At 39.2% G+C, this 24,990-nt stretch overlaps 1 protein-coding gene across 14 annotated transcripts in view; it reads right to left on the reverse strand.

The window, feature by feature from the left end:
* Nucleotides 1–24,990, reverse strand: part of MARK3 (microtubule affinity regulating kinase 3) — a 61,153-nt gene that overhangs the window by 29,377 nt on the left and 6,786 nt on the right. For 12 of the 14 annotated variants that reach the window (XM_068192321.1, XM_068192322.1, XM_068192319.1 and 9 more), the window contains exons 2-7: nucleotides 23,004–23,042; nucleotides 18,478–18,669; nucleotides 12,590–12,643; nucleotides 5,632–5,680; nucleotides 4,859–4,924; nucleotides 2,287–2,357 (exon numbers count right to left, since the gene is read on the reverse strand). In XM_068192321.1, the coding sequence (XP_068048422.1) occupies nucleotides 2,287–2,357; nucleotides 4,859–4,924; nucleotides 5,632–5,680; nucleotides 12,590–12,643; nucleotides 18,478–18,669; nucleotides 23,004–23,042 (471 nt within the window). The remainder of the gene's footprint in view (nucleotides 1–2,286; nucleotides 2,358–4,858; nucleotides 4,925–5,631; nucleotides 5,681–12,589; nucleotides 12,644–18,477; nucleotides 18,670–23,003; nucleotides 23,043–24,990) is intronic. The other 2 variants (XM_068192317.1, XM_068192329.1) reach the window with 1 other exon arrangement.

Genomic DNA, 24,990 nt, shown 5'->3' on the forward strand with positions numbered 1-24,990 from the left:
AATACAAAGCTACTCCAGGACTACAGTAAGGTGAAATGAATAGTTTCACGATCTGTGAACCCAGCAAGATCTAGTTTCCTTGTTTCCTTTGACACTATCCCTCAGCCTGAGCTTTAGCATCTAATAAAATGCCAAGCTCTGATCAAAGTTACCTGACTTTCATCCAGCATGAATGGTTTTCTCTCTAGCTAAGCCCAATCAGCTTGTGCTACAGTTTCTCTCCTCTGGTTATTTCTAGGCTTCTCTCTTTTTTCCCAGGCTTTTGAAGCTTTCAAGAACCTCCCTTCTTTGAGATCAAGGTCCTCTAAAACTGGTTGAGCTCAGCAGCCAGGAAATCAGCTCTTGGGGGAGGACAGAGCACAGCAGTCTGCACCAGCAGACTTGCATGAAGAAACTGAAAAGTGTATTCCAGTGCATACAAGTGAGGCCATCTATGTATCTTTATAAACAGCATTTAGCCTACTGAAATACCAAAAAAAACCCAACAAACCAACTCAAAAAATCATCAGGCTGAAAGTACATAAACCAAAATATTGATAGGTCAAATACCCAGCTCAGCAGGTAACTCCCTTTTAAATTCTTTTCCTCCACACTTCTTTTTGAAAATGAAGCTACATATATCCTGTACTACCCACATTATCCCATACAATTAAGCACTAAGTGTACCTGTAAAACATGTTTGACCTGTTTCTGTACATTTTTACTTAAAGGGGAGTGAAATTGTTAGAAAAAATAGGTATTTATTGAAGAAACATGTAATTTTAATGTAATTACTGCAAGATCTTTTTCCACTATCTCCTGATGAAAGAAATTGAGGACTGAGAGCAAATATCAGAAGTTTCCAATATTCACATCTGAGAGAGAACAGTCAATCCTCTCAAGTTGTTACTCTGAAGCTCAAGTGACATTACAAAGGCAACAGCCAGGGATTTAGAAGAGATGGCTGAAGTGGGAATGACTGTTTCACATCCCACCACTTCTACTCCCAACACAACACAGAAGCATAAACCAGAAACCTTCAATCACAAAGAAAAACTCTCTACCTACCAGAATATGAAAGTGAAGGCAGCAGCTTTAAAAAGACATGTTAGACTTTGCTGAAGAGTAAGAAAAGTTTTCCCTACTGTCAAGCTGTATAACTCCAGTAATCACAAATGACTTCTGGGGAGATGAAGTCTACAGCTGCTTTTGGGATGTTTTGTTTGTTTGGTGGTGGTGGCTTTGGTGTGGGTTTTTTCCCCCCAAAAGACTAAAAAGGGTAAATATAAGATTTAATAAGATGAGAGAAAACAAAGCAAAATCATTAATTTAGTTCCTGGAAGTCTCATATCTTACATCAAATTTCTTTTATGTATGACTATGCTTTAAAAGTGAAACCATCAGAGCCTCCCCTTCCAACACAGACTGACACATCACTGCCATGATCCAGCAGTTCAAAACCCCTACGTATCATTCAAAAAAACACTCTTGTCTCCACTCATTATTTTCAAGTGCCATTAAGCTGGAGCAGAATTTTGACATTTATTATTTTTTACAACATTACCGAGGCTATCCAAGTGACCAAAGGGAATAGGCATTTACAAATTTCAGCACAAGAGCAGAAAAGAAGTGTGTAAGACTGGTCAGATCTGAAACGCTAGATGCTACAAGAGCAGACATTTGGATTTAAATTAGTTATGCAAAAATATCTGGTTATGTGCAGTACTGCTTGACTGTAGAATGGAAATGCTTTTTGCAGATCAATGAAATTCCAACATCTTGGCAGGACTAGCTTATTCATCATAAAGAAAGCTAAACTAACAAGTCTAGACATTGCTTTTCTGTGACTTTTTAGAACAACTATTAAACAGTATCTTCTCATGTAAGCAGATGAATGTGAATGGATCCCTACTACATGCACCGTCTGCATTTTGAAACTGGCCTGTTAGTAGCCTGCTACATTTGAACAACTTCCAAAATGTTACAGACCTGCTGAGCTAAGGACATATGAAATCAGCCCAGAGGAAATGCATTTTGGAATGGAATTCACTTCCAAACCAAGCAGTCTCTGTGCTCTGGCACTCTTGGACACCCTGGCACTCAGCACTAAGGAAACCAGCACCACTGAACAGACTACTGACTCCTTCAAAGCACTGCTGTGACATAAGTTTTTTCTTACTCAGAGCTACAAGCCCACAACATGCTGAACACTGCTGTAAGTCAAATGCAAAGGACAGCTGTTTTACTCATTTCAGCATTAAAAACAGGGGTGAGGGGAAAGCTGACATCCAGGAATGTTATACATACCTGTCTAAATTTAGCTCTAGCTTCCTTTTCCTTCATTCTTCCATGTGCAACCAGATAGTCAAACACCTCCCCTACAATTCAATAACAAGATACATTAATGCCAATTTCAGAATGTAGAGGTTCTTCTCCAGCAGTTGCCCACAGCAGCTTCACTGGAATTACTGTACTTCAAGTTTATGATTACAGGAGAGCTCAAGAGAACAAGGCACAACTGCTGTGCAATTTACTACACCATCATCTCTTTTACAAGAAAATAATGAGTGACTGGATATACACAAAGGAAACCATTTCCTTCCAATTACTTAGGATAGAAACTGAGCAGCATACTTCTGTTTTGTAAACAAAGATGATATCTACCCCTTCACAGACTTTCTCACAAGACTTTCTTTTGCTTCAGAAAAAAAAAAGCCTCATATATGAGAACAGTTGATGATATTTCTAAGTGTTATCATACCAACACTAGAATTTTTATTTGTGCATGTGTATAAAATGGTTCTAAACAAAATCAAAAACCTTAGCTTTAACCTAGGCTTGGAAGAGGTACCCACAAGGAGGGCCACAAGAATGAGCACAGCAGGACACAATGATATAATCCCTCACACAACCATCATACCTGTAAAATACACTGAACAAGGCCACTGTTGTACAGCTGTGGATGACTAAAGATTACTGAGGATCTACTGTGTCTCAGTTTTTCCCCTCTTTAATCAAAGCAGTCATTTCAGAGCACGTCAGTACAGACTACAATGTTTGAGCTTTAGGTGCAGGCCACTGGCCAATGAAACACTGACATGTCTGTGAAAGCATGGCAGATTTTCTTTACTAGAAACCAACAGTCATGTACATAAGAACTACAAACACAGAATAATAACAACACAGTTTTAAAAAGTCCTCACTAGTATAAAAAAAGCCATAAAAACTTCAGAAGTGGTTCAAATATTTAAACATTCCCTACTGAGCAAGGAAACATGGTTTTGTAGACAGCCACCTCACAAGGGAAGAGCTGAGTAATATCATATTTATTTTTTTAAAAGATGCAACTCCACCAGATTGCAATAAAAAAGGAGTCACACTGCAGGAAAAGCCACCACTGAGCTATCTGAGGGCATGTCAGGACTTCCCATAAAATACTCTTCCCTTTGCAGTATATTCTTTAATACTCAACTCAGATAGCTCTCCCAGCTGTATTTCACAGCTGTTTCTTAAAAAACCTTGAAGCAGCAAACCTGAACACTTCTTCATAATTCAGGGAAAAAGACACCAGGGAAAGAATTATCCCAAATTCATGTGAAGTGTTGCAGCTGTAGCAATAATGTCTTTCATCCTGCAGCCAGAGTTCATGTGCATCAGGATGACCTCTACCTTGATAAAGAGAAAATAGGGAAACTGATGCCTGCCACTGTGATTACCAGCCACTCCTGTCTTGCACAGCATGGCACATCAAAAGGTACTGCTCTTGGCCTTTTAGACCAGTACAGTACTTACCTCTCCCTCATCACCCTAGGAAAGGTCCTCACTCCTTTAGAGAACCACTGGCCTTTCTACCTCGTAGAAGCCAATCACTAGATGGCAATAAGACTTCACTTTTAAGTCTAGTGCTATCAAACAACACAGAGATGTCTCCCCAAACACCTGTACTAGTCCATATTTTAATGGTATAATACCCACCCTGGTCCTGTTTAAGCAAAACTTGGCTGAGCATTTAGGAAGCTGCTGGCAGAAAGCATAGGTGGGTAGAGAATCTTGCTTTATTTGTAGCAATTGATTAAACTTCACATACTCTAATGTAAGAGTCTGAATTCAATGCTGATTTTCTCTGAAAAAAGCCTACCTCCTTCCTAAACCTAAAGAAAAGCCTCAACTGTTTGAGATTCCCAGATGCTTGTGCTCAAGGGTCACACTGACAAGCTGAATGACATTAAGTTCTAGCCAGCAAGAAGTAACTTAAGCCTGAATACTTTAATTCTGGCTCTGGTGAAAATATCTGACACTGCACAATGTGCATTTTTCCATCCCCTGTAGAATCAGAAAGAGCATTTAAGCCCCTTCTAAAATGGCATAAGGCTAAGCCTAACAATTCGTGACAGTAGAAGGCCTGTGATTAAGATATGTAAGATGTCATCAACATCTAAAAACAGAAGTAGCAGTGCTCATGCTTTTGAAAGCAACAATTAAACACAGAAATGTTTCATCTGAACATGATTTTACCAAATATCTTATACAAAACAGGACACCAGAGGTAGGGAACTGAATACAGTAAATTGAAAACATTAGTATTTGTTACTGGCAGGAACAATCAGTGGCCAAGATAAGATTCCAAATTAATTTGAGTTGTGGAAAAAAAGCAAATGTTACTAAGTTGTAGTCAATTTAGAAGCTGGTTTTACAAGTTACATTTATTATTTATGTTGACCAAACAAGTCCCAGTGAATATTAAAGATTTTGCTTAATATTTTACACTACCTTGACATAAATATTTGCCGAAAAAGCAAGAAAAACTTTCAAGAAGACCAGTGCTTTCTCTCACTTGGCAATTTGTTAACGTGTGTTATTGCAGCAAAAGGGTACTTACCCCCACTTGCATATTCCATTATTAAATAGAGAGTTTTTTCAGTTTCAATGACTTCAAATAGCTTCACTAGAAAAGAAAGACATTTAGTCATCAGTTAACTAGCTGCAGAAGCATTATGTTAACACCCCACAGAATTCCGCGAGGGAAAAATACCCAAACTGTTTGCCTGCCACTATCAGACTATTTACTCTAAAGAAGCTTTCTGTCCAATGTTCTTAAGTAGAAAATACTGTAACACATTTGGTCAACTCATACAGAACAACATGTTCTCAAGGAACAATACTCTGCTTCTTTTACATGGGAACATAACTGAACTAAGCAGAACATGCACAGATTTGAGCATCAGCAACAGCCACGCATGTGCACTGAACCGACACACGTGGTGACACATCAGTCACCAGCCTGCTGACAGTCCCATAGGACTACCACATCATTTAAATGTACAAACTTGAAAAAATACTTGACCACTTCCTGGTTTTGGTGTATATGCTAATTTTTAATGAGAGCCTGACTTCAGTCAGAAATCAATACTATACTCAAAAGGAGCAACTTTATCAGTTAGCTGTGCAAATAACAGTTCTGTGCAAAGGGGTCACAATGTTTATTTTATTTTTTTAAACACACAGTTCTGAAATACCATTTATTACTGCTATCTTAGAGTAAATTCACACTCCAGTGCAAAATAATCTTTTAACCTCATGCCACAACAATTTCAACAGTGAAAAAGCTGAAACTTCTCCAGAAATGGAAATTATGTGAAAGAAACAAGATACCTATATTTGGATGATTTAAGATCTTCATTATTCTTACTTCTCTAAAGAGCTGAAATGAACATAAAACGTGAAATAAGTTAATGAAATCACTAATAAACAACCGTTCTCCTTAATGACTGATGATTTTGATATAGTCATTTAAACACAAAGGACAAACATTATTAAACATTATCAATGAAGTTCATGAAATAAGCACTTATTGAAGGGAAGAGTTAAATGCCTGCTTAACACCCCTCCCAAACAAATCAACCCTCAAAAACCTGAAAACACCCAGGAAGAACTCTGGACAGCTCAGGAAAGAAGTGACCCTAGCCCTGTGGTCTGCAGACTTTTGGGGTCAGAAGAGCATTGAGAGCCCACGCAGCTTCCTGCTGACCAGTACCTCTCACACATCTGTCACTCCCTTCACAAGAAGTACAGCTCCAAATTTTTGTGAATCCCACCAGAACACCTTCAGAAGTATATACCACTGCAGTATATTGCTGGTATGAATTCAGCATTCTTCAGTACATTGTCAAAGCCCAAGAATTACTGTGCCACAACAGCAGCTCACAGGTGCAAAGTCAGCTGTTTATACTGTGCAAAAACCATGTTATCCAACTACACCAGCAAGGAGCAAGTTCTAAGGAGAGAAGGGAAGACAAGGCCACCCCTCAGCCCTTCAGAAGTATCACTGCAAGGCAAGTGAGGCACAGCAGTCCTGGGTCTGCCAGCAGAGCTGCCCTGCCTGACTCCCAGACACAGCCTGAGCCTGCCCGGACAGTGCAACGCGCTGAACGCTCTCGCCAAAGTTAACAGGGCAGAACGCAAACGGGGTTTCCTGACCCCATTGTGCTGCTTCCCTTTATGCAAGCACCGGTGTTAATCCTGACTGACACACAAGGTGCAGGGATTATTTAACAGAAAAATCACAGAAAACACACATCTTCCCCATATAAAAGCACTCCATCTCTAGCCCGCCCCAGCAGGATGGTGGCGAGGGACAACTGCCCGTTTCAAGCTGCAGGATGACATTATACCCCCTGCCCTAAATCCAGAGACAGTGTACTGATCCTAAGGATGCTGTCATGTTTCATGTCCTGTCTGTCCCTCCCCCACTGCCAATACTCATGTGAAGAGGGCTCTGCTTAAGTAACTATTTCTGAAGATTTCAACTTTGCCTGTCACACAGAGCAAACCCTGTCCTTCTGCAACTTAATGGAAATATGGAGTGACATTCAACAAATAGAAATGAAAGCAAAGTCATGACTGAACAGTTTTAATTATTTTCACCTCTCAAAATGCTTCTGCAAAAGGCTATTGTAAGATATACATAAATTCCTAACTGTAATACTAAAAATGCCACAGGTGATGTTTCTGCACTATAAAACATTGCTTTGAACAAAGCTGGTAAATAGCAGATTAATTAAAAGCAGTTCCAAGATAAAATATTATTACAAAAAAACTTGAAGCACAAATATTCTTGTATTCAGAAAACCAAAGAATTCTCTTTTTATGCACTACACTACATGGCAGTCAAGTGTGTAGCTGCTCTCCCTTGCAGCTCACCCATGCCAGCCCAAGACTCCAGAGGGCTGATGTTCTTCAGTGCCAATTATTTTCTAACAGCATGCTTCAAAAAGTGGGAGTAATCACGAGGTTTTATTCGAAAACTAACACAAATTTCTACAGGAATATCGGTAACCTAACATCATATTGAACTTCATGTAAAGAGATTGAAGCAGAATAGAAGTCCACAGCTCCAAGTGAATGCAGACATAGGAAAAAACCCAAGAGTTTTGTAAATACAGGATAGGGATAACAGCATTGTTAATTACAGCAAGGAAAAAAAAAAGTGCTGCTGGAAGATTTGGCTCAGGTCAGATTTCAAATAAAGTGAAGAAATTTGGTATGTCTACACATATTAGTAACAACTCAAAAACTTGTAGGTGTATTTACTCAATAAAAGTACAGAAAAGGTGAAACTTTGTAATTAATTAAAAAAAGTGAAAAATTAGAAACAAACAGAAAACAACCAAAGAGTCAACAAAACAAAATCCTTGTGCCTTTGTGATTTTTAATAAAAGAAAATGCAAGGGGTGGGCTTTAAACTAATCAATAGGACAAATTCACAAGTTGGAGACCAGCTGTTCTAACCATTCTCTGCTTTCTGATATTTCAGAATCACAGAATTTCTGCAAATGCCAACAGCTGGAGAGCAATCCTCACTGCACTGCCCAGGAGACTTTCTCCCTGCTACAGCACCAGTTGGGATTGGCACACTACCTGAACAGAGAAAAAACAGTTTTCCAAATGCTTTTAATTATCTTGTTATCCAGGTCTGTGCCTGACAATTTGCTAGATGACAAGCTGCTCAAATGAAATCACGACTGATTGATCAATCAAGTAAATTATTGGCCATGAAAATAGTTTCAAAACCTCTGTGCACACGTTTTCTTTATCCTCTGGAGAGGTAAGATTGCCTTATTTTCTTTTTTAAACTATGTTATTTCTGGAGCTTTTTCATATGTAATCAGACAGGGTAGACTACATCATCTCTCTCTTGATCATCAGGAATTTAAAAGCAGTTGAATCTATAGCTATTTTTTTCTTGCTTTTCATTCATTTCAGCTGAACTGGCATATAACATATTCTGAATACTCCATTAATACTTTTAATCACAGCTTATATAACTGAAAGCCTCTTACCAGTTTTTACAATTTCAAAGAGAGTTTGCTTAATTCACTCTCAATTGGTATCTGATATCTTCCACCTCCAATACCCAGATAAAACCTACTGGGTCAGACTCTCACCAAAACATTCCACTTTTGTAGTCTACAAAATGACTACTCTGCTTTACTAACCTGAATGAATCATGTCAAAAAGCAGCTTCTACTTCATGAGCCATTTGTTCAAGTGGGTGACTAGGAACAAGCTCTTTTAAAAAACAGACTATTTCTGTCTCAGAAGAAATTAAAAATAAAAATACTTGAGAATAGGATACAACCACCACCAAACTGTAATTTTAGTTAGATAAATGCACTTTAGATTGTGCACCCTTAGTCAGTTTATCTGTTATATGGTGCATTTTGACACAGATGGGGATATCTGCAAATGCCTGACATTGTAATATGCATTACAGTCTATTTCTGATAGAGGGATAAAATGTACCTCATACAGCTTTCCCAAAGTATGCTGGATAAAGGTTTTACAGATTTCATTCCCCCAAAATATTATGTGCATCAGCTTCTAGGAAATAATGTAGTAACTATCATCACACAGGAAAATTCATTGCAAACAGCCAGGTATGATAAAACCTCACATCTCTGAGGGTCCCTGCCCACAGGAACACAGAACAAGGTGTAATATCAGGAAATGTAACACGAAGGTTCTCAATACAGAAAATTATTTTCTTAGTATTAGAAAATTATTTGTCATAATGAAACTATAAAGGCAGACAAACAACTCAAAACAGTTCTCATCAGTTTAATTTCTAATACTGAGATCCAAAGCTACTCCCAGCTTGTTGAACAGCTCATTTTCCGTCAACAGGAGCTCTAAAAACGTTTCCAGGCAAAGACAAACATCCTTAGTCTGCCAAACAAATGGCTTTCTGCTTTGTTGTGGTCTGGTCCTTTGAGTGTAAGCCATGTCAGATACAGGAAAAGAATGCCATTTAATTAATGCTGTGAGCCAAAATACTGAATAAAAAAACCCCAATGCACCAGCAATGGAAGCTGATTCTTTTAGGTTAACTCTCTTTGAACACAGCAAAAGACAGACTAGAAGTGCTCCCACAGTAGCTATCACAAGACTGTACCAAATATTTTAAAAATACTGAAAAAGTTTGCTAAAAAGTGAGTCAGTGCCAGCTGCAGAGCACGAATCTCTCCTGGTCACCTTCTCCCTTAAAGGAGGAGGCTTTTCACAGGATGTTGTCCCAAGCCAGCTCAAGCCTGACCTGTGTATTAGGCTTCTCCTGGTAACTGCTCACTGAAATATGTCCTATATCTAATAAAGAGCCTCAAGCAAAAAGCCTTTACACAATACATGTTTGCCTCAAACTAAGCACAACTTGCAAACAGAAAGTGAGACTCACGACAAACAGAAAAGCCTGAGCATTTAAAATTCTTATCCTTTTCTTGCAATTCTTAACACACTGATTGACCCATGGTCAGAAAGGACATGAACCATGTTAAAATTGTTGTTTAAGAATACTTAAACACTTTAACAATAAGTATTGCCCAAGTAAGTGGCAAAACATCTGCACATAATGAACAAAAATATTTGGCTGAGGAGCCAAGTTCTAAAACAGGAAAATGAGAAGTGATTTAGTGCTATTACATGAGCTTGCTAAAAAACCCCTTGCATATAATGCCATTGGTAACTCAAAAGAAAAAAACATCAAACTATTTTATTTTTTGTCTAGGAGGAAGTGAACTCTGTAGCATCAGCACTTGTTTGCAGTGAGACCAATATCCACTGGAATTGCATACACAAGTCCATTTGTGGAGAACGGTGATTATGACTAACACCACCAACATGGGAAAAAACCTCTAAGAACTCCCTTTTCTTTCAAAGCAGGGAAGTACCAGTTACGGCTTCCTCCTCACTAAGCAAGAGCAGCAGAGCAGTAATTAGGTCCTAAAACAACAGTGAAGAGTAGCTGCATGTGGCTGCCACAGAACTTCCTCAGCAGCAGACAAGAAACCCGACCCTTCAGAGCTGTGCTGCTGAGAATCAGTATGGAGCTGTCAGGGCTGCAGAGAGGGCATACCAAGAATTACTGCTCCGGAAAGCAAAGCAAGTCCTTAACAAGGTTAACTTCTTCCTGGCAGCTGAAGTATCGATGTGCAAGATGGAACACAAAGAAATCAGAACTGGCAGCCTTGAATCACCAGTTGTTTCCCCACCTAAGGATGACTCGGGCATGCAGCTACACCGCAGCTGAGAGGCTGTACACCACACCCTCTTCAGGGCACAGCCCTTCCCTCCCCACCATACCTCAAATATTTTATCTCTCTCTCCAGAAGTGCAAGATCAGAAGCACTTCCATCTTAGCTTCCCCCGCATCCACAGGTCGCGCGTGCAGTTGGCTCCAAAGGCACCGAGGCTGCGGCACTGCCGGCAGTGCTGGGGGGAAGCGGGCAAAGGCTTGCAAAATAAAAAGCCTTGGTCAGGCAAGGCTGGCAAGTTATATGTTGTCCATTCACTCTGCTTCCTATGGCAAGCAGGCATTTAATTTTAATAAAGCTGCTTTCAGTTTTTGAATTGAAAACTGATACACCTTACGAAATTCTTTTTGTGCTCGTCTAACAAATGAGCTTAGAGACGAGAGCACATTAGCAATTCCACTCCACAAATTTGATCTGATACCTGCCCTGCTATTTGGTACTATTCTTCCAGACTCCCAGTTAAGAAATACAGTGGTACACAAGATCACACTACAAATCACACTTCCTAATCTAATTTTATACATTGTAAATTAAATTACAACAGAGATGGAGCCATGAATGGACACTGACCCAGCTGAAACCCAGTAATCAAAGGCCCATCATGCACACTTGTGGCTTTTCCAGCTGAACACCTGTGACTTGTAAAAGGTTTGTATTGTACCCCAATATGAGCTCAAACCAGCATTACAGCCCAATCTCAACACCATCTGAAGGACTATGATTTTGCATTTTTAACTGAAAACATGGCCTCTCTAGCTCTCTCTGACCATTCTTCCCACGCCCTGATATTTCCCCTTTTAATCACAGAGCTTTTGTTTAACTTTCAAGTGCTTCAAGCATTCAACCATTTTTATTTAGGTACTCCAAGCTGCAATCTGCCACAGAAATCAACTTTATCTAATCCATCATATTACCTAATTTGCACTTTATTTTCACCCTGCTTACCCAGAAACCACCAATAACCTCAGGGACTAAAGTGAGAAAAATTCTGAGAAAAATGGAACCAGATTATCTCCTTTTACCCCATCTACAGAGTCATACAAAGCTGCCACCTGCTCGGATGACGGAGCCTTTCTTCTATAGGTTATTCTTTGCCTCTCAACTAAACCGTAAAATGTAAGAACTTGTGTGTTTTTCCAATTTACTTTTGCACTATTAATCTTGATAAAAAAAATCTAGTCACATGATCTTTTTAGTATTTGCATAAAATACAAATGTGTATATTCTCCAGTTTACTCTAGTTACTCACTTTCATTTTGTTTGCAGGTAAATTCTGCATATTCTCTTGTTCAAACAGAAATATTCCAAGGGGGTTTTATCAAAGTACGCAAAAGTAAACAAAAAGCCTTTGACTGCAGAACTTAAAAGGACAGAGTTAGAGAAGTCCCAAGTAAAAGTAACATTTAAATGCACTTCCTGCACGGACTCCCAAACAGACTGGGTTGCTTAATGAAAGAGCAGGGTTTATCACTCTGTACTAAAAAGATAAGGTGATACAACTGTAACAGCATATTAAACATTCAGAGCTAGAGGGAAGAAACCAGAATAGCCATGGCCCAATTTGTTTCATACAACTGCATCACTGCTCCTGCTGCAAGCTACATGAAAGGCACAGATACTGCCTGGCCTTCAGTCCACAGGCAGTATTTTCAAGGCCAGTTTAAGAGGACAGAACATAAGTTTTGCATTTCTAAGTTTAAGAAAGCAACTGGCACAAAGGAGACATGGGGGCATGACACCAAACCACAGACGTCCTCTCTACAGAGTCAGCTCTGCTTGGAAGACAAAGGAAGTGGCAAATACCACTGTTTTCTCAGTTTACAGCTCTGTGTGAGTTCAGCTTGAACAACTGCAGGGTTGTCAGAAATATCTGTTACAAAACCAGTTATTAAATACAGTAGTCAGACGTGTGCAAAGGTATGCGATGCTTCAGATTCCCCAGCACAGGCATTCAGGGTTAATGGAAGGAGGCGGGGAAGCAAACAAGTCATAATACAGTTGAAAGATTAAAGGTAAAAACATACCTTTTGTAGACTAGTTGGGTTCAGCTGTGTTTTGTCAATTATTTTTATGGCAACCTAAAGGAAGAGTTCATGATCAGTATTTTCCATAGGAACAATACCACATTATTACAACATGCTCAAATCCAGTAACAGACACGGAAAACATGAAAATTACACAAAAATCGCTTAAGTTCCTTCTGCAAATTATATACTTGTATTTAAACTAGAAGCAGGAATGGAAAAAATGGTATTTTAAGGATATTGAGATGAGAAGCTTGCTGAGTCTCTGACTTGACATTAAGACCACCACACTCATGACAGTGGAAGCTCCAACAGCAGACAGTGCCCCGATAGAGAGCAGTGTGCCTACGGATAATATTTACACTGTATAATTACACAACAGATTACACAGTAGTGACTGGGCATTGGCAGTTTCTAAAAGCAGAGATTTCAGAGCATATTGAAAGCATTTCCACACAAATTTGGCAAGAAGTTCATCTTTGGAAATTCACTAAATATTTGTGTCAATTTGCTCCCTGATGGGTATTAAAAAAAGTATTGCTTGGAAATCAACAAAACCACGTTGGCCGTAGTACAACAGTTTGGGCAAGTACATTACTTTACTTGTTCTCCTCTTTTCAGTAAATGCTGCACAGAAATATTAAAGAACAAAATTAAAATTTCACATAATAAGCAGAAGAGAAATTCCATACCATGCTAACTAGTCAGAACCTGAAGATTTGAAGCAATGAACAGGCAGCAGAAACTTCAGTGTAATGCATTTTGGATACTGGACAAGGTAGAACAAGAAATGAGAATCTTCCTAGAATTACACACCAATTGGTATTTTTCCTTTCTAAATTAGAGACTAAACATACCAGAAGAAGCTCTACAGAAGGAGATGGTGCCTCTCAAAGAGGCAAGATGCTGCAACTCATCTGATTATAATACCTCACTGGTGCAAAGCAAAGGCTTTCAACTACACTTCAGTTTTTGGCTCAAACAGTAGATGCTGCTCCTTCCCATGCCACAGCTCCCATTTCCCTGCATCACTTTAAGCTATCTTTGTCACCTCATTAACTTGGGGTTGGTGACATATGGAATAAAGAATATCTTATATCAAAGCCAATTTATATCCCTACATTCAAGTGCAAAAACACAGGGATGGATTGTCACGATGGAGAGGGTAAGAGGGGAACAGTGTTCAACGCTTGGGTGCATCACAGAATTATATAATGGATATGGTGTTTTCTGAAACTGATATTCAAGATTTATTTTGAGCTCTTCTAGCTGCAAGATACGATGAGACATGGCTGAGAAGCCATCTAAGAATGCTTTTACTCTGGGGAGTGTTTTCTTCTAAGGCAAGCTACTGAAATTATAGATCACTACTTCCCGAGGCAAAATTCCATTGCAAAACCTTGAGAAATCACTTCAAAAATACAAACAAGAGAGAAAGACATTAAGCAATAGGTATTTTTATATTGGCAGCTGTGTACGAAACCAAGAAAGATTTTTATCTCTACCTTTTTGCCTGTTGTTAACTTTGTGACAATAGTTCAAAGTTACTCGCTTCCTGCAATCTCTTGTGATTCTGGATTATAATGCTGGACTCTTATAATGCTGGATGTAGTGAGCACTGCCTTTGTCAACAGAAGATAAAGTTATTTGAAAGTGACCTGGTGCCCCAAGTCTACCCATAGCTGTTCACTTAGTAAGCACATTCCACACAGAAAAGTTTGCATTTTTGTTCTGGACTGTACCATTCTGGTCAATCTTTAAAAGAGGTAAACTTTTTTCAACCCATCAAGCCTTAAGGTACCATGTTACTGCAAAACCAGCTCACCTCAGGGTGCACTTGGTGCCAGATCACCAGAAAGGTCTCTGACACTGTCAAACAAATTCAGCCCTGGAGATACAGGGAAGGTACAGATCTCAGTTTTCCAAAAGACAGACTCTCAGGCCTGTTCAGTGCAGTAATTATAGCCCTAAAGGCAGGATGAATTTAGAGAATTCCTATCCACATGAACACTGAGAGTACAATGTGTTAACACGGGCTGTGAGAGCTTGAACCCATCATCAGAACAGGGAACAACTTCGGGTGCCTTGATAAGGTCTTCAAATCACAGCCAAAGGCAGCCTGCCCTCAAGAACAGTTCTGACAAGCCTGAGAAAGTTAAATGGAGAATTTTCTAAGTACAGTTAATAAAACATTAAATTGCCTTTCAAAGCAGAACCTTTGCTCTCTTTACATAAAGTGCATTTGGAATCGTTTCACGTACTGTGAGCTAGGGCCAGTGCTGGAAAAATGCAAGTCCACCTACACTATTACACCACTGCCATGGTATTCTGTGTGAAATGGTTAATGGAAGTAAAACTGACTCTGCTTCCACCATTCACAATAATGTGGCTTAAAACATTTCCCCTACATGATTTGAATAAGGGAGCTAAAGAAATCAGAGGTTGGGACACTGAGCAAATTGGCCAAACTGCTACTATTCAGAATGCTTTCTCCCTCTTAAATTTCACTTTTTCCAAGAGAAGAACAGAAAGAAGATGACAATAGATTCCTTGGAGTCAAACTTGGGTTCTGAAAGAATTCAGCCTCACTGGGAAACTTCAGCTCCCTGCCTATTAACTGAACACGTCTTTAAAGAACAGAAGGGTCCATAATAATTTTGGCTACCTCAGTAACAGCAGAAGGTAGTTTTATATTTTAGATTCATTTTGGCAGGTACAGAAAACTTGTCAGAGGAAACACCTTTTGATAAAACTACAACAGAAAATACATGGATTGCAGTAAAGAATTAAGAAAAGCAGATTAACAATGAAGACTTGTGGTTTCAAAAGGGCAGACAGCCTACAAATAATACTCTCCTAGGCAGAGGACCAAGAAGGATGGTGTGTCCAAGCACCAGCCCTAATGCAGTGATGCTAATCTCTGGCCACACACTCCTTGCAAGACAATTCGACCCCCTCAAACTAGGCTGATGTTCTGATCATCCCCTGAAGGGCTAAACATTTCTTCCTTTCAGTAATTTGAAGATGGGCACTCGTCATGCATCCTGCAGACACACAAGAAATGGAAATGAAAAAGAGTCCTAGAACTTACTCCAGCTGGAAATATGAAATCTTCATCTCAAGCAACAGGAAAATTCCCAGGGAAGGACTCCAGATGCAAGGAGATGAGCAACTACCCTAAAAGAATGCTTAAACAAACATATCCTCCTTTCAGGAAGTGACAGAAAAGTGCTGATCTGCATCAGGATTTGGAAGCTACTCAGCAGAGATATAAAGAAGGAATTGCCAAAAAGTGAACCTGACATGGTCACATAAAAGGACATTCAGAACAGAGACACAGATAACAAAGAAAAGATAAGTGTGGTTCAAATACAGCAAGAACATTGCTGCAGAGATGAAAACTCATTTAGCAGAGATGAAAACTCATTTAAGTGTAACTCACAAACTCAGCATTTAGTTTAGGTTTTGGTACATAAGATGGAAAAAAGAACAGGAGCAAAGACAGAACAGGCTGCAGGAGAAAGTGTGTAAAGCAGGAAATCACAAATTCAGAAAGCTAAGTGCCATCTGGCTGAGGCCAGGCTGAGAATATGACCCTGGAACTCTTACAAGAAGCAGGTTTTCAAAGGAGAAAGAAAAAAAAACCATTCTTGCAGCACAGGTTCCTAGCATCTACCAAGAACAGAATAGCAGAGCAGGGTTTAGAAATGAGCAGACTTTTTTTTTTTCCAATTCATCATAAAATTCCTGAACTCGAAACTGGCAGGGAAAAACCAAGGAAAGAGAAGGTTTAAATGCAACATATTTTCCTACAGTTAACTGTACCCTATGGAAACACACAAGATATCACTACCTGGACTAATGAAAAGCCTCATCTAAAAGGATGCATGCAAATTTTTCAACTAGATAAGCTGAAAAGTGCACGAGGTTGTTTTTTTTTCCTAAGAAAACAGGCTAAAGAGATATTAGGTTGGAAATAAATGAATAAGAGTTTTTCAAGGACAAAATTTTGGGACCAATCTTGTTTAATATCCGTAACAGTGGCCTTGGCACAGGATGTCAAAGTATAATGATTACGTCTGTTGAAGGAGGTAAGAGGCACCATCAAATACAAATCGGAAAACCGATTTAAACAACCTTGGAGATGAGTTAGCAATGAAACTGAGATTCAACATACAAGGTTGGTGCTGTTGCTGATCACAAGCAAAACACATCAATTTAACAGTCACGAGAAAGGCTAGCACAATCTGAAGATTGATCAGATAAATACTTCTGTAAGGGCAAGGGTGCAGTAATGACATTGGGGAAATTGCTAACCAGAATACTGGAAACAATTCTGGTCACAGACATCTAAAATTATCAACGTTGTACAGTTTATCTAGCAAGAAGAGAAATTTTACTCTTCTCCCTCTTAAAAAAAAAAAAAAGTTTTAATTATCTTGAAGGTATTCCTATAAAATTAGCTTAATTGTTCTCTTCTAAGGAATGACACTCATTCCAATGGTCACAACCCAGAAAGTATTTATGCTCTGAATTGATCTTACTACATAAATTCTGTGAAAGTGGAAGAAACTTAGTATTTAAACCTTTCCAAATTTAGCTAAAAATTTTACACTGTTCCCTACATTAATTGAAATTTCAAACAAAAATAATGAACCGGGGGTCAACACAGTTATCTGCAAGTAAAGAAAAATGTACTTCACATTTTGCAAAGTGTGACACATATCTATCTCCAAGTTCTATACCTATAACAATAGCAAAGAAATACCAACCAAGTACTTGCATATCCCATCTTAAGTATCGGTAAAAAAAGGAGGGAACTTCAGTGGAAAGGAGTTAACCAAAAAATTTCTCTACAAATGAGAACTAACTTTAACATCAGAAGACAATAGGAACTGTCAGCCAAAAAAAAAATCTATCTCAGTGGCTCTTGCAAAATGATGTCCCCTCTCTTCTTCCCTCTGTTCCTGCTACTGAACCCTGTATTAGCTCAGAAGAGACATTCCCTTAAAGCACTGCAGTCAGCAACACAGCTTCTGCAAAAGTCATTGCTGGTATCAGCAAACATATACTTCATCAGACAGGTTTGGCAAAAAAAGGTTAGCAAGGTGCTTCTGCCTCTTGCAGTACTTCAAAGCTGCTTTTAATAAAACAGCACTAAGAACCACCTTCTTGTAACAAGCAGACAGGACTATAGCTCACCAAATCAGAACCACCATTAAGTGCAAGTGATTAATTACATTGCAGTGGCATGCAGAAACTGAATATGGAGCGGAGTTCGACTCCAAGAAGAGATGCAAGAGAAAGCTGGTCTATACTGCACACATTGAGCAAACTGTCACTGACACTGACTATCCCTGAACAAACTGAAGCATCCTCCCAAAGCCACCCAGCACTGCAGACACCCTGGGATGATCCAGCCTAGGATTCCTGGGAGATTCATGGCTCTGGCAAGAAAATACTGTGTTTGGGCTACTTGGAATGTAATTAAGACAACATTTGGTTCTCATGCCGAACTTCGCCTCCAATAACAGCCCTGCAGTATAGAGACACTAAGAGGCAGTCTCTCCAACAAGCTTATTTAATTGCTGTATATTGATCTGGTTTTTAAAAATGGAGGATTTATCCAAAAAAATTATAGTAGCAAATTTTAACATAGTTCAGCTGGACAGAGACTTGCCAAAAATACGAGTTTATGAAACCATTTCCAAGAGAAATTGTTTTGTAATCGTAACTAAAAAAACAGTTTTCAATTTCTGCTTTTTTCTACATCAGTGGCAATCTCTCTAGTAAAATGTGCTCTATGTTCACCGACTTAGATGATGCTATTCCAAGAACACCCTCACACCTACAGCAACTCACTGCTGTTTACACCCATACCGCTTTACCTCTCTGCCAGTTAGGATGTGCCTTGCCAGTTTCACTTTTGCAAAATTCCCCTTTCCAATCGTTTTAAGGAGTCTGTAATTTCCAATATGCGGCTGCTCATCAGCACAGGAGGCTATGGAGTTCCTGCAGCGAGCTCCAGAGCGCCCAGTTCGAGAGGAAACTTCCTGCCGTCCGTCTCCATGGGACGTGTGCTGCAACAAAAACATACACGGTAAGGCTCAGGAATAAAGTCAAAACACATCAATGATGAGAAGCATACAACATTCAAAAACATCAGCAATGCCTTTGAAGAAACCTTCAAAGGACCCAACTGAAACTTCGTGTTCACACTGAACTTTGTTCTGATGGGGGCAATAAAGTGGTGCCCAGTTCATGACACAATGTTCACCTCATCACCTGGTCAAGACAGCCGAACATCACCTGCACTGCAGCAACAGCTGAGCATTTCTAACTTACATGGACTGCCAGATCAAGTACAAAATATGGAGGTGTTTAATATTACCTCCCATTTGCAATACTGTGCATAACTAGTGCAGGAAAGCCTTTGGAAAGGAAACACGAATACAGATTTTTCCAAGATAACAAATTGTTAACCCTTATTGGACAACTTACACTAATTTTTAAAAAAGGGTTTTTTTCTTTCCTGTGATACTAAACTTGTGCTCCTACAGATCTACATGATTGAAAACACCCAGGATGACTGGAGAACAAGGGAAGAAATCTTACCTAATGTAGTGAAACCTTGAATATTGATAACCTGAAAGCCAGTTACAGAGATTCGAGACACTGTCTGCAATCTTTCAAGTTCCTTTCACTCTCATTTCCCTGAACAGCTACTGACTGCAAAAAGGAATGGTCATATATTATCGATAACAGCCTTCACTCATTAGATCACATGGTTAAGATTTAAGTATTTTTTCACTTCCTGATAGCCTGTTTATGAAAGAGCAGGTGCCCTCTTACATTCTTAAATCATGGTTGAGGTCCATACACCAACCACACTTATTAAAGTACTAGTTAGAAATGATTGGGGGCCTCCAAACGTGGAACAAATATCTGGCTCCAGCAAAGATGACACATTAAATTCACAGTCATCCCAGAAACAGCAGATCTTGCTCTTCTACTACTACTCCTCTTGTTGAAACCCATTTGGGACAACCAAGAAACTGGCATACAGCAACATTCAGTCTGCAAATCACTGTAGTGTGAGGATGAGCTCATACCCCAAGAGCTAACAACCATGGTACAGGCACAAATGAACAAATCCGCGCTTGCATGACACTTGGCAAGTTTCACTGGCCTGACGTAACCTTGTGACCATATACTCTCACATCTTAGGTTCCTTGATTTGTTAGTTTGAGTGCAACAGTTGTGATCAAATTATTTTTAAAAACACTTTCATTTAAGAAATGCTACTGATAGGAGCCTATGGCAACTCCTAGAAAATTGTTTCAATAGTTACTATTTTAAAAAACATACAATGTTTTAGTATCAATCTGGCTTTAGCTTCTCCTTACTGCCTGGCTACCGAATTGCCACAAGATTTGCACTTCCCATAGAGGTACTTAATTTCTCGGATCACAATACATTTTCACTTCAGTAAGTGATATGTATATTGAGCTCCCTAAACAGGCTGGTGTAGAAATGATTAAAGACAAGGAAACACTTCCTGTACTTCTGTTGAGAACCCTCCTCTATTTTTCCAACATCTTTTTGTGGAGCTCATGGTAGGCATGGATCTACCATACCAAGAGTAGGTGCAGCAGGACTAAACACAGAGGCTGCATCTTCTGTTCAACACCCCACTGATTTCACAGGGGCAGAACTAACCCTCTTTGCAGAAGACCATCTCTACCTGACCACCCAACACCAACCCTGATTTACTGCTTCTCATTCCTGGATCCTTACGTGCATGATCACATTTGGCTGAAGTGAAATGCAAAGTTTCTTTTCTTTTTTATATTAAGTGTTCCTAATGAGAGGCCCATCCTGCCCAATTTCATAGTTTAGCAATTTTATCACAGTTTTCAGGAGCAAGAGTACATGTTTAGTCCAAACCACTAATAACTGGCACAAGAACAAGAAGCAATCCATAACAACATCCAGTAAAAATTCAAGGCTTGATAATAATTCAGTGTTCTCAAGAATATCTTGAGACCTGCAACAATTGGGTGTTTATCAATCAGTAATTCTCAAGGAGAGGAATGACTGAAGGACCAACTAAAGCCAGGGAAATCCTATATTAACAATTTCGGTATTTTGCATGTCCTTAATGTCAGGCTGGTGCTGATTGTTCAGGCCATCTTAGCCACCCCTGTGTGTACTGGCACAGCAACGCCAATCCTCTGTATTTCCCTAAACTTTGACTTCTAACAAACCTTGCAACACACAACGCAGAGAACTTCTCTGTCAGCTCCTTTCATACCTTTCAGTGTCAAATTATTCAGACCAGCTAGAAAAAAACAGCAACTGCTGATTCTAGATGCTAACATCCTCCTACATTGCTACCCCTGGTTATCAGGGACCAAGATGTTCTGTGCAGGGCCATAATTATATTTCTTGGATCTATAGAGGAAGGTTCATTTCAGTTCAAGTACAGCATCCCAGGAATACTGTAGTACTTACACAGCACTTCACTGAGTTGATAACTTTCCTCAGAAAAAGAAGTGTATCAGAACTATTTAAACTATAGCCCTTCCACGCCTGGGCACTCAGCAGAAGCTGGCTTCAGCAGGAGCCAGACTGCCTCCCAGCAGCTCTTGTTAGCTTAGGCTCTCCAGCAGACAGATTCAACAACTTGAATTCAACAGCTTTTGAACCACACAGCTGACTCTGAAAACACAGTAGTTGTGCTGCCTTGTGCTTGAACTAAAACACTGTTAGTCCTGAGCTAGCCTAAGAAGCAGCTGAGATGTAGGCATCAGGCACAACATAGTCACAAGCCAGAAAACAGGTTAGTCAAAACTGATCTAACTCATACCCTACTTCACATAAGGACTATCAGGAAAAGGAAAGATTCTGTTATACTAACAAACTCTATTCCACATAGTAAACCACCCAGTAATTGTGCCTTGAGAGCTTCACTGTCCTCTTGTTGAGAAATGACTTCTTGTGTCCTACAATTTTTTCATGCTTCCTAGCTTTGCATTTAAAGGGCAGCATTGAAAGCTGTGAACTCATTTGGACTAGGGTTGATAAACTGAACACAATCTCCTTGTATGGAGGTTTGCATTTCCACCCCAACCCAGATGATTTCTTTTCAAGAATATGACCTTTTTCAACTGTGGGATTTAAGTATCAAGCTGTGTGTTCCTAAGCAGTTCAGTTCTCTCCAACTGATTTGCTCAAAGCCATGTTTCACTCTGTACAAATCCAGCCATTTGCAACCATATCTAATTTGGACTATATTCCACTTTACACAAATAAATCTATCAGCAAGTCCTTCCTCTGTCAGTTACATTATTATACTGAACAGACAACACGCTTTCTAAAAACCACAGAAAACAGATTGTCCATTTCAACATGGATTTTCTTTTGCATATGGAAATGAAGAGCATAAACTCAAAACCGAGTGAAAGTGTTTCTCCCAACCTAGTCATTTTCAAGAAGCCATGATAGGCAGATGGAAAGCTAAATGGTGAAGGCAAAAAGCAAAATATAGGTGGTCCAATAAAAGCTCAAATCATGCACTGGCTTGTACAGCATCTGGCTGTACTCAAGTACTTCCCAGGACAGTTTCCTCAGCAAACAGGTAAACAGTGCCAATCTCAGCCCAGAGAAATGGCAACAGCATCCTCTGCTCTCCAAACTGAGATGCATGTCATTTGTCTTTTCCCGCAAATCTACAGATTTTGCCTTCCTCACTACACTGACCCCTCAAAACTCTGTTCAATTTCAAGCTTCTTTTCCAGGTCCACATTTATATGGTTTCAAGAAGATACGGGTTTTGTCTTAAAAACATAAAATTTAAAATCAGCATGTGCTTATTTGTAATAAGTTTCCATACATTGTGATAGGTGAGATGTATTTCCTGGACATGTTTTCTGTGTAAGAATAACACTTGCTAATGAACTCACCAGGGCTGAGTGATTCCCAAAATATCTGTCTTCATGTAAAGCAAGACCATTACGCTGCAGAGGGAAACTGAGGCAAGGAAATTGGGTACTTTGTGCAACTTCAGGTTTGCCAGTAACCACCTCTTTTAAAAGAAGTTTCCTGAAATCCACTCCTGACAATAAAGCACTTTCTTCCGTATCTTGGCATGCATCAGGTTGCACTTGAGAATCTTTGAAATACTTGAAACGTTTGTTCTTTTTTTGCACCATCCATTTTCAAGCTAACAGGACAACCTTTGTCATTAAAAAAACCCCAAAACAAAACATTCTCCTCCTCCCCTCAGCCCCACCCGATTATTACTCAACCCAGAAGGAAATGAAGTAAAACATCTCCATTTGTGAGAGACCTTACTGCAAGGGAGGGACTGAACCCAAGACCAACTACATTTGGAACACAACACAAAACCCACCTTTTCGCAAAAGCCTTCCCCCAATGATGAGCCGACATCCTTTCATAGCCAGATAATGATTAGCATGAAGAGAAAGAAAAAAGAAAAGGAAAAAAAGTAAAAAGCAAATGAAGTATGAGGGTGTCAACAACTGAAATTTTTTTTGGTAGATGTTAGTTTTATCCAGTATCTGTATGGTTTCAGATATCTTAACATTCAGAGAATTAGAAACACACAGGGCAGGGGATGACTAGTATCAAAGTTCTTGATCTGCTTAAGAAGGTGCCAAAAGTTGAGGAAAAACCTGAAAGAAACAGAATCTGATATCCATTCAAAGAGCTGAAAAATAGTAAGAAATCAGAATGTCCAAGACTTGCAAAAAGCAATGTTTAATTACAGTAAATAGGAAACTCTTTCTGAAATGTGGGGGACAAATGGCATCAACTTTTTAAAAATGTTTATTTAATTAAATAGTGAGAACTAGCTTATCATCAGCAAAAATGAACTAATAAAATTTAGTCTTACTGAAGTCTTCAGGAATGTTTATTACCTTAGCTGTTACCTAACCTCTGCATGAAATACTACAAAGTGATATTATAGAATTTCTTGGAAAGCTGTCAGACCAGTAACAGTCACGACAGTCTTGTTTCATTCAGCTTTTTTAATTGCAATAAGAAAAAACTGTACTTAAAGCCTATACCTTATAATATTAATAATGTAAGCATTCCAGGACATGAACATTTGAGACACTAAATTGCTTCACTACCTTAACCTGGGCACACAATATATAAATAAATGGTAATTTCTGGCTGTGCACTTCCCACTAGCACTCTCATTTACAGAAAATCTTAACAGGAAACATACCATAGCTTTTTTTTTTTTTAACTCAGAAATATATTAAATCAAACATGCAAATACAAAATTTCATTGCAGCCCTTCCCAACAATGTGCTGCATTTTATTTCCCATTCTCATTAACATCTTTAAGAACACACAGACTGCTGAGTACTACTCAGTGTAAGAGCAAAAAGGTAGCCCTAAGGATATGCACAGAGGTAGCATCTTACTGAGCACAGATATCCCTGAAACAGCACATCAGCACATCCTGCTACTGCTGACGAAGGAATTCTACTGGAAAGTCAAAACAGAGACTTACGTTTCTGGCAGCCACCAAAAGGTGTCACAGCAAACACTCAACCACAATTGTTTATAGTGCAGTTACTGCTCTGGGATTCCCTAAATCATCATGTATTATATTATATGATTTTCCTAGATTACAAAACAGGAACACATCAGGTGAAGATGTCCTGTACTCGTCCTGATTTTACTTCCCTCCTACCAGTGACCAAGGCACAAATCAGGATATGGAGTGAGGTAGGTTTTGTCAGACCCAGTATGCATATGTTGATGTTTGCATAACCAATTATTTGGTTCCAACACATACAATTAAAAGGCAGTTTTTTAGACTAGCTTGCTCCATAATCAATCTTAAGGGTAAACAGTCATGGCTTCCATCTCACAAAATTTTAAAGGGTCTCCTATGAAGAAAAATGCTATCCACCTAAAGTGGCACTGAAGTTATCAACCCATGAGGGCAGATTTATCCACTGATGTGGGCTACAGCCCAATCATTATGGATGTTGCAATCAAGTGGAACAACTGAAAGGGTCAGAATTCATCAAGGGAGACAAGCAGACCTTCTAGAAATAGAATATAGATGTTAAGGGAGAGAAAACACTAATTGGGATGCTTCCATTGTCAAAAGGGGAAGATTTCACTGTGCAGTTCTCAGCCTGTCATAGTGTTCATTCATGTAATTGGTATGACATTCATGAAAACGAGTGGCTCTTTTAATTAGGTCAGGTCTGTCAAACCACCGGATTAAAGGGGGAACCTGAAGAGTAAACAGCCTTTAGCACATGGAAGCTATACCTCTGACACACATTCCTAGTTCCTCCACACCTCAGTGGGGAAGGCAAAATAAAAGAAAACAAACAGGAGTAACACTC

Source organism: Anomalospiza imberbis, chromosome 6 (assembly GCF_031753505.1).
Source record: "Anomalospiza imberbis isolate Cuckoo-Finch-1a 21T00152 chromosome 6, ASM3175350v1, whole genome shotgun sequence".
Taxonomy (NCBI): domain Eukaryota; kingdom Metazoa; phylum Chordata; class Aves; order Passeriformes; family Viduidae; genus Anomalospiza; species Anomalospiza imberbis.